Source organism: Amblyomma mixtum, chromosome 3 (genome assembly GCF_055824585.1).
Source record: "Amblyomma mixtum isolate Tamu chromosome 3, ASM5582458v1, whole genome shotgun sequence".
Classification (NCBI taxonomy): Eukaryota; Metazoa; Arthropoda; class Arachnida; order Ixodida; family Ixodidae; genus Amblyomma; species Amblyomma mixtum.
The window spans coordinates 91,859,872-91,873,186 of NC_143014.1; the positions used below are offsets into that span (position 1 = coordinate 91,859,872).

General features: G+C 48.4%; 1 protein-coding gene across 4 annotated transcripts in view; it reads right to left on the reverse strand.

Annotated features, from left to right (window-relative positions):
- LOC149350937 (retinoblastoma-like protein 2) overlaps positions 1-13,315 on the reverse strand; it is a 66,641-nt gene that overhangs the window by 37,165 nt on the left and 16,161 nt on the right. For all 4 annotated transcript variants that reach the window (XM_089580098.1, XM_089580096.1, XM_089580097.1 and 1 more), the window contains 3 exons: positions 11,867-11,948; positions 4,128-4,271; positions 1,557-1,639 (listed from right to left, as the gene is read on the reverse strand). In XM_089580098.1, coding sequence (XP_089436224.1) covers positions 1,557-1,639; positions 4,128-4,271; positions 11,867-11,948 — 309 coding nt within the window. The remainder of the gene's footprint in view (positions 1-1,556; positions 1,640-4,127; positions 4,272-11,866; positions 11,949-13,315) is intronic.

Sequence of the window (13,315 nt, forward strand, 5' to 3'; positions counted from 1 at the left end):
CTTCACGCGTTGGTCGACTCCGCCCATCGTACGAGGCAGAATTCAAAAGAAAGGGCGGGAGCCGGACGTTAATTCGATTTAATTAGGGAAATCGGCCATACAGGGCAATAAGTTGCAGTTTCTAAGAATGCTAGGAACGTGTATATCGAGTTCCCGCGGCAAAAAGACAAGTTCAGAATCCTCTTCAGTGCACCTTTAAGGTGCTCTTTACACTGCAAACTGCCTTGTACGATCACCGAAAATCGTGCCATCATAGTTTTTCATCGACCGTGGCGATCATCTTACCAACCTTAAACAGGCTCCTTCAAAAGTTAACTAGCATTTGGAGCGGCACTTGGAGTTCCTCTGCTGTTCCGCGCTTGTAAATTGAGGCGCATCAAAACCACGCGGGCATGCAGAGCGCATAGACATGAAGCGCCATGATATACCGAAACTCATCTGGCCGCCTGTGGCGCCGCTATGTATTGATTTTCTTCGCTTACAACATTCAGGTTGTCTTTTGTCGGTCCTCCTTGTGTGATAAAAGCACACTATTGGTTTCAAAACAAAACTTACTTCAGTATTCAACCGCGCAACCTTCATTTGTCAGCCTCAGTGATTCGTGGCTTCTCGTGTCCCAGTGTTGCTAGAATCATTGGTTCTAGCAACACTGTCTTGTCCTATGACGTCATCACGGTTGTACTTGCGAGTTTGGCCTGTGGCGGCGATACCTGTATTTTGGTTCTTGCTCTTTTCTACGTTACAAGAGCTTTGTTGTCAGTATGAGTGGCGTTTTTGTAATCAGGAGCGAGTAATTTATCGATACAAGCCAACTTCAATTTCTCCTCAGTGTCCCTTTAAGGTGTGCCTGCAAGTTTCCAAGATTTTCAAATTCTTAAATTCTATGCTGAAACTTTATACCAGAGAAATCAATCACATAACATACACAGTAATCAGCCAAACTAAAGATTGACAATATCTTCCATTATCTACCCACCAAGGATGAGCCCTGTGCTCTTCTTTTACACATACAAGAGTGAACCTATGTGCACATTGCTCTACAGTGCAGTACATCTTTTGAAAGGCATCCCACATCTGTGAGATTTCTAATAAGGACTTCAGTAATTACATGTGCTTAAATTGACGTTCCAATTGAGAAAATGTGCTCATCATGTTTCTGAAAAGCAATGAAAGTAGAGAAACCAAATTCAGCATTTGAAGACTTTTTTTTCACAGGACTAACAATGTTAAATTACAAATACTGCTACACAGAACAAACCTGAATTAATTTTTGATTCAGGCACAAGTTGCAAATACTATGCACAGAACAGGCAATGAAGTCTCGAAAATCCCTCTTCTAGTTCAGCACGGGCTATGCCTTTAAAAAGGTTCTCATGCCTTAACAGCAAAGAGTGTCACTAGTTTTGTCACTCCACTACCACCAGTGAGGCTTGCACAAGAAACAGCCTAGGCTTACGTTTCTCTTAGGTTTATATCTCTAATTACTTAATGGGTACCAATCAAGTACACAACCCTATTCCCTTGTATTATAGTAGTACATGAATGAAGAGAATTACCTTTGCGAGTTGTAGCAGAACATCACAATCTCCAGGCAGCATGCAAACAGTGACTGCAGGAATACACTGTGACTAAGATGTGCCTTCAATGCAGGAAAGAAAGACAAAAAGGTAAAATATGACACATCAATACCCTGTCACCTCCCACACATGACAATATGAACCCCTTTGGTTCTGATAACACATTTTACGGGATATACAGAGCATTCTAATCAGGCATTTTGGAGTGATGTGGCTGGTGGCAAGCTAGATGACAAGTTGTTCTCAGTTGACTGGCATGTTAGAAAAGGCTTATTATGAGTAGAACACTTCAAATAACAATACAATAAATTTGCTTGAACAACATAATGGATGCAATCAGAGCTTGATAATCCTCATGAAATGTGCATGAAATGTCACGCACACAATGTCCTCATTCAATAAAATTTGCTGTGTAATGAATATGACAAAGTGTCTGTCATAATGGTCGGTTATAAGTTACTTCATGCAACCTTTATTTCCTTGTATCAAATAAAAGCTGAACAACCCAGATGTGGCACAGTGTCAAGCAAGTTTTTCTGCTAGGCTAATTGGTGCATTGCTTGGGCTGAATTTAGCATTACAAAAGACCAACATAAGAAAGGAACACAGGAAGCACCTTGTGCAGTGTTCCTTTCTGCTTGTCTTACGCAGTGCTAACTTCATCCCAGTCAGTGCAGTGCTGCTCATTACAGCCAGTTTCCGCAAGCATGTGTGCCAAACTGGAATGTGCCACATCATAGAAGATATTAAATGTGCTGCTGACCAACATTTGATATAGGCAGGCAGCAAACGTACACTTTTACACATCACTTTCTAAGAAGAGTTTGGCTTTGATACACACGTTAGCTCAAAATATCCTGTATCGATACGAACAGGTTTGACAATAGCATTCATACTGTTACATTCACAGCTGCAGAGCTGAACAAATTACAGATCACAAAAACTTTGTAAATCGAACCATTGAAAAAAGTACAGGAATATGCGATTTTCAGGGTACATCTAGTCCATGATCAGAGAGCCGTGGGGGCAGGCCATCTTCAACTGTGGAATCCGCTTATAAAGAGATCAAATACAGCAAATTGCGCCCTACATGAAGCACCCACAACCATTTGAGAGCTATAAATACACGATAAAATGATTATACCAATTTGGGCCACGGCTGTATGTAATTCTAGACACATACTGCCGCTTCCAAAACGCAACATCTTTGGTCCTTCACTGCACCACGGGCCTTCTAATGCATGCTGAGTAGAAGCACCTGCCGAAACTGGCCACCACTGTTTGAGCAAGAGCCCTTCATGGCCTTGAGATTGTGGCCTTCAGCAATACTGTAGCAGACCTTTTATTCCTTTCATGCACATAAGGACTAATTTGAGAAATGAACATGACCTGAATAACTAGTCACTGAGCCCCCCACATTTGCAATGCAACAAACTTCATTAAAAAATATCTGCCCTTTTTTATTGTCATTTGGAAGAAATTTTTAATGTAATTTCTTTTGAAATAACTGCTACCAGCAAGTATTTGGCATCACCAGTGTTGATAAATTCAGAAGCACTAGAACTAGGCCCAAAACTGGAAGCGTATGTGTACCATCATTTTGCTTACTACGGCTTTATATTCTGCTCGACAAACTGGTTTCAGCTGCATTCAAGGACAACAAAGCTATGGTGACAAGCAGTTCACAAACGTCTGTTAACCCATGAGTGGATCCGTTTCAGTGGCTTCTGCTAACCTGATAATGAATGACATTTGAGAGATGTGCAGTTGCATCCTTTGATGGCCCTCCTCCCAGGATATTTCTGTGACACACGGGTAACTGCTTTTGCACATCTCACAGCACACCGGCACCTTGTGTGTTTCATCTTCATCAACACGAGACCACAACGGCTGGCATTACTAAACCCGGGTACTCCAGCTCAGTAGCCAAGCACCCTAACCACTAAGCCACCACACAGGAGTAAAAGATGACACTACACCACCACCATGAGGACCATGAAGAAAACCAAGTACTTCTAAAAAATTAAAAATTCAGTTCCCTTCTTTCAGAATGCTTTTGCTAAAAGACAAATACAGTCTTTATACTATGGGGAAAAGAAAACAGTGTCACAGCCAGCTTTTACGAAATCGTCATGACCTTTAACAAAGATGACCAAGGGTGCTAAGCTTAGAATGTATGCCCGGTAGTAAATGTGCCATAACCCATACCTCATCTTGAGAAATAGCTAATGTTTTTAAACTGCTTCGAGCACCACCATAAGGCAGATAGCCACAGATACAAGAACACCTAGCACTTGTGACAACACCTGAAGGACGCCACAACTGTATATGAAAGGACCTAAACCTTCCACATATGGACCCTGCTATATACTAATAAAGGAATCACTGGGTCAATATATACAAGTTCACTAGAGCACAGCGCGTTATCGTCTGTGGCACACACTCACTCTACTGACATATACCGCAAAATGCACTGTTAATCAGCAAAAAGAAAGATCAGATGGCTACAACGCATTACCACTACAAGCACTGCGATCCTTTGGCACTCACCGTGAGATCTGTATTTGGCTTGTGCTGTCTCACTTCAATGTTCACGATGTTTTCCAGTGCCTTGTAAAACAATGTCTCTCCTAACTGAAGGCGCTTGCGAGCAAAATCCATATGTGCATTGCTATTTCGCTGGTCTGACACAGGCTGTAAGAGGAACATAAAAGCATTGAGAGCGGCAATATAAGCAACGGCAGGTCTGCATACCAAAAATGCCTTTGGCATGAAACCAGAGTCAAAGTGGCAGACAGGAAATTAAGTTAGACAATTAGTCTGTCACTCTCTTGACTTCGCGGCAGATACAGAACAAGGCAAGGACTTCAGAAAAAGGAGACAGCAGAACAGGTACCACGGCATTTCTGGTGCAACAAAGGGGAGGTTCAGGACCTCTTCAAACAGCCTGTTAAAAGAGTTCTTTTAAAGGGTCCTCGACCAACACCCCACTTCTATTTCTTTTTGAGGCTTCCTCTCTTCTTTCAGCATTGCTAGCAGGCTGGAAGCTACCAGGACATACCCAGCGCAGCTCACGTACCACTGCCTGTTCACCCCCCCCCCATGCTCCCTTTGAAAAATGGGCTGATCAAACGACGAGACAAGTCACTGCTCACTGTATTTACGGTATTAACTCGTGTAATTTGTGCACTTTTTTTCTTTAAATTAAGGCCTCAAAAACCAAGCCACGCAATAATTTTCTGAACACATCCTAAAAAACTCTACAAAGGTCATAATGCACAATATATACCGTAAATTGCTGCCTATAAGTAGATCCCTCACCTCGCACCCCTCGCGGCCCAAAAAAAAAAGAAAAAAGACTGCCTCCAAATATAAATGCATACCCTCTCCCAGCCAATCCCACGTTATCTAGTTCCCCACAGGACGGCATGACGGCACGTGCACAGCTCAAAGCAATAAACACGCAACAATAAAATCCAAAGACAGCAGTTGGAGGCAAAGGAGGTAACGGTCGATAAAACGGCACCCTCGTGTGCGGCTCGGCTGACTAGTGGCAAATCAAAAAGCAAACAGTTCGGTAGTTTCGGATTCGAGCGCACGCACAACTGTTTCTCCGGGAAAGCGACTGCCAGTGCAAGCGAGCCAGGTAAACGGCGTGCAATTCACGTCCTCGCCACTCGCACCTTTCGAAAACACAGACGGTGACGCAGCCGTGCAGTGATGCAGAGTCATGCAGAGTGATGCAGAGTGCAGTGATGCAGAGAACGTAACGTAGTATGTTCAGGAATAGTACGAAACATGATGAACCATCTGTTCAGGATTGATGTGAAATTTCTCTCATCCATGGCAGTCCACGGTGAAAACACGCATGCGCCACAGTTCGTAATACACTATGCATAAACACTGTGCCCCAATTCGCATGGTTCTACGCAGTGCACAGCAACACGTGAACTCAAACTAATGAGAATTAGTTTGAGTTCATGACTACTCCACCTTGGGGGATTCCCCTAAACATTTGACCCACATAATGAGAATAAGACTCCCCAGAAGCGAATGCTGCTTGTGCTTTGGAAGCAAACTGAGAATCATAATTGCAAGCACGCTTGAAAAGCCATGCTCTTCCTTTGACCGCGAATATCCCTTCCCTGGGACGAGCAAAACTTCACTTTCTCCGCAACACCCAATCACGTCCAAGTATGTACCCTGAGGCACCGGACAAACCACTGATCATGAGCGCAGTTGTTCGCACTGCTCAATCGCACCACCAGAGCCACCCCCAGCTTCCACTATGCAATGCGCCATTCCCCACAACTGCACCACAGTCTGTGGAAACTTCATTAGTCAAGTAAAGAGTGAGCTCGCGATTAGCCAGCTGTAAGATGTGCTCCACAACTCAGCACACAGCAGGCTGTGAAACGTTGCTGAGGTTTCGGTGACGACTTGAAATGTGCCTATAGAAGCGTAATGAGATGAGCAGCTGCTGCGTTGGAGACCGCAAATGACGATGAAAATGATGGGAATGGACAAGAGCATTTTGGAACAAGCTTTGCAACAGGCGACAATTCAATTCAGAACAGCTTTCTCGAATTTGTAGCAAGAGCCCGAGACAGAAATAAGGTAAAGATGTGAATATAAAGGGTGCTTCAACTAACTTGTGCTACAGTTCGCAAAACCACATCGAGCTGAATGAACATTTCAACAGCACAAGGTTTTAGGCAGCCATCTCTGGCCAAGTGAGCATATTTTTACAGCACATCCGTCAGTGTATCAGAACGACCCTCATAGCACTAGTCTTCATGTGTCCCTACGCCGTGACATCATCGCTGGCATACCTCGGAAAGATGAGCAGCTATCGCAAATCACGCATTCAAGTTCAAGACAAGAAGTGTTTATGAATTCAGCAGTTAAAGTGGGATGGCCCCATCGCTTTGAGGAATCAGAACAGCGGAGTACCAATGTGCATGGGCAGAATGCAAACGTCCATTAGGGCCTTTGAGTTGGCGGTAGACACTAACCCAAAAGCGGCGAGAAACAGCATGCCTCCTACTTAACACCAGATACAGTCAGGAAAGATGGCAGCGTCCCTCGAAGCTGGGGCCATTGCCCTCATCGTCAATTCGTTACTGCTATTCTCCTGTGTCTCATATTTGTGGCAAATGAACGGAGCACGAAGCTTTTCCATTTGTCTCAAGATGCCTGCACAACTAACTTTCAGCCATAAAATGCCACGAATTCTAAGACTGCTTTTGTATTTGGACAGCTGTTAGGCTTCGCAAGTAATGTATTGTTTAGCTGCCATGGAGATAAGACGTCAGAAAGCAATGTTCAAACAAATTGTTGGTGCTCCCTTAAAAATGGGGTAAGAAAGTACAGTGGAACTCTGATTATGCGTCCCCTGTTCATGTGACGACTCACATTTTACGACGCACTAGTGTGGGCCCAACAAATCCCCCACATTAATAATGCATTACGTATAAGCCTCAATTATACGACAGGAAATTATGCACGCCGCACTTCATATGATGGCCAGCAGGAACCGTTCGGAATGGAAGAGGCTGGTGGAGCGGTTCTGCCAACGGCTCCAACTCCACGCAAGCGACCCCGGGCTGTCGGTGCGAGGTGGCTCACGCCATGCCCCCTTTTCCACTCTCTTCCCTGACGAAGGTGTTACGGAAATCAATTTTATGTTCATACCAACATGAAATTATTGTGAAGACCGTAACAGCATTAGATGTTTCTACGATCAGCAATAGCTAGCTCAAAAGCACGCTCACTGCGGCTTCAACGCAAAGCACGCAAGGCCTAGCGACATCGAGTGAACGCCGTGCTGTCACCCAGCAGGCTACATATCGCTGCAGCACAGCCACTCAATCTGTTATGGAAGATCAAGCAGCTGTGGCTATAGGAAGAATGCCGCCGGCGCAGGTACACCCCAGTCCAGCGTTAGCACCACAAACAAACACTGCAATTTCATTTTTTTTTTATGCAAAGGCCTATGCAGGCACTCTTGTCTAAAAAATATAAAGGACGGAGTGACAGTGACTCTAGATGGAGTTGGAGTCTGAACAGAAATACATGTCACTGGCATGGTCGTACCACATGTCACAGAAAGTCTTTTCTGGATCTTCGTCCAAATCATCGGTTTCTAAGTACAGGTGACAAGGGTGCAGGTGCACCTCATGTAAACCTGCTTCTACATCGCTTGGTCTTGGTACTAATTCTCGTGGAATAAGAACAGGAACTTTTTTATATCTCGCAGGAAAAATAAGTTTAATTCATTTCAACAGCCTGAGCAGTGAGTGTGTTTATTAGATGAATGCGTTCATTGTGCGAGATTTCTGATAATACAATGGTTTGCGCGGTCCCCTGAAAGTCGTATCATCAAGGTTCTACTGCAACTTTCACATGCAATACATATCCTTTTATTATTTACTACTGCATTTTGTTTATGCTGGCATCAATAAAAGTGTAAATAAAGTTTTGTTTGTGAGATTTACTATTTAGCACTGCACCCGCCGCGGTGGCTCCGTGGTCAAGGCGCTTGTCTACTGAGCCAGAGTGTTAGCAAGAAGTGGCCGGATTCTTTTCGAATTAAGGAAACAGGTTTATTTTAGGACTTAAGGATACAAGAATGAAATAACTGGATTATTGAAACGTAGGAGGTTCGGCGGATCTGCAGAGTTGGGAGGGCCTCGCCGACGCGTCTCGTATCGTCGGCGCCTCCCGGTCGTCTCTCCTCATGCTGCAGCGGTGGGGCTTTTATAGCCTGAGGAACGGTGGCCCCTCCGAACTGGCCAATCCAAAGGCGGCACTCCGAAAGGACCAACCAGCGACCGCGCGGCCAACCGCTTCAAATCTTGCCGCGCGCGCTGGCGTCCGGGGGAGGAGGAAACGGCGCCTCGCTGTCTGGCCTCTTGTGACAAGTCCAGACGTGTTGGTTGAAGATACTTCTCCTTACGACTCCGCTGCCGTAAGGCGCAGCATCGTGGCTTGTCAAGGGGGACGCTCGTAGGAGAAAGTTAGGATGCGGGGCGCCTCGTGGTCGCTGAGCAGGAGCGTTAAATGTCGTGTGCTGGCGTGTTGGGGCCGCGTGGCTCGTAAGAAATGTGAATGCTGACACGGCCTTTCCAAAATTTGCGCCTGTCCTCAGGCGCACGTTGTCGACAGCAATTGTTGGGCGAGCTGGGCGTTCTCCGCTGCGTACCTTGTGGCTTGCGTCCAGCCCGTTCTAATACGCCTTCGCTTCCATCTGGGGAGACGATGCGACTTGTGCGAAGTGCCGTGTTTGTCTCGTTCGTTTCGTTTCTTGGTCCAGGGAGTCGGGCTTGTACCGTGATGCTCACCGATACGACTGCGTCGTCGTTTCCACCTGGGGACCTGATACGACTTATGCGGACTGCCGTGTTTGTCTCGTTCGTAACGTTTCTTGGTCCAGGGAGTCGGGCTTGTTGGACCGTTCCGCATCCTGCCGTGCATTCGTCGCGGCTCTGGCTTTATGGATGAGCCAGCTCGTCTTGGCAATGGCTTCTGCATTGTAGTAGTAACTTTAGCAGATGCGAAAGGTGCGCCGTGTCGTTGGAAGCACGTCTCGTGGCCAACTCGTGTCGGTAGTGGCTGCTGCACCGTAATATCCGTGGCTGGGGCGCGGGGTCCGTCGTGTCGTGGGGAGCCCGTTCCGTGGCTCGATCTCGGTGACACCGGCTGCTGCACCGAAGTGTCCGTGGCAGGGGCGCGGGGTCCGTCGTGTCGTTGGGAACCCTTTTCGTGGCCCGCTTGCGGCGGCACCGTGTGCTGCACCGAAGTGTCCGTGGCAGGGGCGCGGGGTCCGTCTAGACGTTGGGAGCCCTTTTCGTGGCCCGCTTGCGGCGACACCGTGTGCTGCACCGTAGTGTCCGTGGCTGGGGCGCGGGGTCCGTCGTGTCGTTGGGAGACCTTTTCGTGGCCCGCTCGCGGCGACACCGTGTGCTGCACCGTAGTGTCCGTGGCAGGGGCGCGGGGTCCGTCGTGTCGTTGGGAGCCCGTTTCGTGGCCCGCTTGCGGCGACACCGTGTGCTGCACCGTAGTGTCCGTGGCAGGGGCGCGGGGTCCGTCGTGTCGTTGGGAGCCCGTTTCGTGGCCCGCTTGCGGCGACACCGTGTGTTGCACCGTAGTGTCCGTGGCAGGGGCGCGGGGTCCGTCGTGTCGTTGGGAGCCCGTTTCGTGGCCCGCTTGCGGCGACACCGTGTGCTGCACCGTAGTGTCCGTGGCAGGGGCGCGGGGTCCGTCGTGTCGTTGGGAGCCCGTTTCTTGGCCCGCTTGCGGCGACACCGTGTGTTGCACCGTAGTGTCCGTGGCAGGGGCGCGGGGTCCGTCGTGTCGTTGGAAGCCCGTTTCGTGGCCCGCTTGCGGCGACACCGTGTGTTGCACCGTAGTGTCCGTGGCAGGGGCGCGGGGTCCGTCGTGTCGTTGGGAGCCCGTTTCGTGGCCCGCTTGCGGCGACACCGTGTGCTGCACCGTAGTGTCCGTGGCAGGGGCGCGGGGTCCGTCGTGTCGTTGGGAGCCCGTTTCTTGGCCCGCTTGCGGCGACACCGTGTGTTGCACCGTAGTGTCCGTGGCAGGGGCGCGGGGTCCGTCGTGTCGTTGGAAGCCCGTTTCGTGGCCCGCTTGCGGCGACACCGTGTGTTGCACCGTAGTGTCCGTGGCAGGGGCGCGGGGTCCGTCGTGTCGTTGGGAGCCCGTTTCGTGGCCCGCTTGCGGCGACACCGTGTGCTGCACCGTAGTGTCCGTGGCAGGGGCGCGGGGTCCGTCGTGTCGTTGGGAGCCCGTTTCGTGGCCCGCTTGCGGCGACACCGTGTGCTGCACCGTAGTGTCCGTGGCAGGGGCGCGGGGTCCGTCGTGTCGTTGGGAGCCCTTTTCGTTACCGGCCCGTGTCGACAGTGGCTGCTGGTCCGTGCTGTCACTCGTATCGTGTGACACTTGTCGTTGAGCAAGAAGCCTCCGCAGATGGTCTCTCTCGGCCAGCAGTCTTTCGAATTCCGCCCTCGCGGCTTGGCGGCGAGCGTTGTCGTCCATGATCCGCGTCACGATGTCGTCCTTGCGGCCGCTGCACGAAAGTCCTCGGCATCGGAGCTCTTCCACCAGTTGCCGTTTCTTCAAGGTGGTCAGTGCGTTGCGTGCTGCCGATGCCAGAAGGGACAGAATGAGCGGGGACTCCAAGCTCACCGTCGGCGTTCTGCTGGGCTCCACGTTATCGGCTCGGTCTTCGTTCACGGGTGACGCCTCTGCAGATCCTGTCGACTGCGCCATGTTAGCAAGAAGTGGCCGGATTCTTTTCGAATTAAGAAAACAGGTTTAATTTAAAACTTAAGGATACAAGAATGAAATAACTGCATTATTGAAACGTAGGAGGTTCGGCGGATCTGCAGAGTTGAGAGGGCCTCGCCGACGCGTCTCGTATCGTCGGCGCCTCTCGGTCGTCTCTCCTCATGCTGCAGCGGTGGGGCTTTTATAGCCTGAGGAACGGTGGCCCCTCCGAACTGGCCAATCCAAAGGCGGCACTCCGAAAGGACCAACCAGCGACCGCGCGGCCAACCGCTTCAAATCTTGCCGCGCGCGCTGGCGTCCGGGGGAAGAGGAAACGGCGCCTCGCTGTCTGGCCTCTTGTGACAAGTCCAGACGTGTTGGTTGAAGATACTTCTCCTTACGACTCCGCTGCCGTAAGGCGCAGCATCGTGGCTTGTCAAGGGGGACGCTCGTAGGAGAAAGTTAGGATGCGGGGCGCCTCGTGGTCGCTGAGCAGGAGCGTTAAATGTCGTGTGCTGGCGTGTTGGGGCCGCGTGGCTCGTAAGAAATGTGAATGCTGACAAGAGTACCTGGGTCCGACCGCGGCGGCCGTATTTCACCTCCATCGAAACGCAAAAGGAGCCCGTGTGCTGTGCGATGCCAGTGCACGTTTAAGATCCCCAGGAAATTATTCCGGAGACCTCCATTACGGCACCTCTTCCAACCTTTCTTCTTTCACTCCCTCCTTTATCCCTTCCCTTACGGCGCGGTTCAGGTGTCCACCGAAACATATAGACAGTTACGGCATCATTTCCTTTCCTCAAAAACCAATTTTCATTTATTTAGCGTTCCAGTTTTCTGGCAAAATGGCACAGCGAGCAGCTAATGCAACCACAACGCAGCCAGCCCCCCATTTTAAAGCTGCTGCAAGTACACATGATAACACCGCCATACGCCTAGTGACTAGAGGGGTGCTAAGTGTGGGTCCCCTAAATTCCCCAATTACCACAATGATGCAAACCATTTACCTGTGCATATGCATTGCAGAACGTGTCACCCATTGTCTTCACAGTCTCCAAGATGCCGGCTTCCAGTGAAGGATCAAATTTGCTGAAGAAAAAAAAATACACACATAGAAAATCACCTGCAACAACACTTTCCTAACTAAAAAGTTACTACTAACAAAGAAAGTCAATTAAGTGAAGTTTTGCATCCCGAACCTACATACAGACTTGGTTTTCGAAAAGCAGCAAACTACTGCAGACCACCAAAGCTTCTTCACTTTAAAATATTATTACACAACTATTTTTAAAATTTGCCACCTTTTAAGATGCCACCTCTGTAACCAAGAGCCTGTCGTTTATGCTCCATGTGAGATCGCCCTACCCAGAAAACCAACACAGAGGCAAACGTCACTTACACAATGCATGCCTAAATAGACTAGAAAAGTGAAGCATCTGATGAATTTGGCACAAAGTTATAGCTTGATGTCAAAAGGAGACCTTCTGAGGAAAGCACCCTGTGGCTTTTGTCAAATATCAATGCCTATGCCTACCATGCAGCTTTGCAATGCTCTCAAGACTTTAGCCAAACACATGACAATTAAGGAATTGGCCATGAAAGTTCTGAGAAACCTACAGCTTTTCTGTAAATGAAATTTCCATAACAATAATAACAATCATAATATTCAAGGACTCTTTCTCTGTTAACACTTCAGGGCACTCTTTTATGGAGCACTGGAACAGCATAAGTCTACTACAATTCAAAATGAACGCCGCATAAATTCTTGGAGCAGTTTTACTTTTTCCAGCGGCACCCACAGTAACAGCAACACATTGTACAGGTGCAGACATAAGTAAATGAAGCATGCCATTCCGTTTAAAGTGCAATTACCATGAGCCATCCCTACTGGAAATGAAGAAACAGTTTATCCACAAGAAAGCACAGCAACGTCCTCTAGTAGCATGCACATACCGTTAAATATTTCAATTAGGCAACGCATAAAAAATATTTGAAGACAACTGCGAGCTCCGTTTACTTTTCTCCGCACCTGTACATCCAACACAACACCTCATTCTCCGCAATGAACAACTCACCAGTGGCTACACTGTACACAGTACTAGAATTCTCATATATTAATGATTACATATCAAACCACATACAACACCTAAGACAATGATGCTGGGCAGCTTCAGGTGCCACATAATTATCGAACCATTCAGTGTGATACCATTCCTACCAACCAAACATTCCCCGTATTAGTTTCTCTCCCGTACACTGAATACCCACAAGAAAACTTCATTTGCACTTCACACACTAATTTTGGCTACATGTAAAAATCTGGTTTGTTTGGTTCATGGAGGTTTAAAAGGCTATGATGGACGCCGTAATGAAGGGCTCCGGAAATTCTGACCCCCTGGGGTTCTTTAACGTGCACGGGTCTCTAAAATTTCACCCCCATCGAAATTCGACCACCG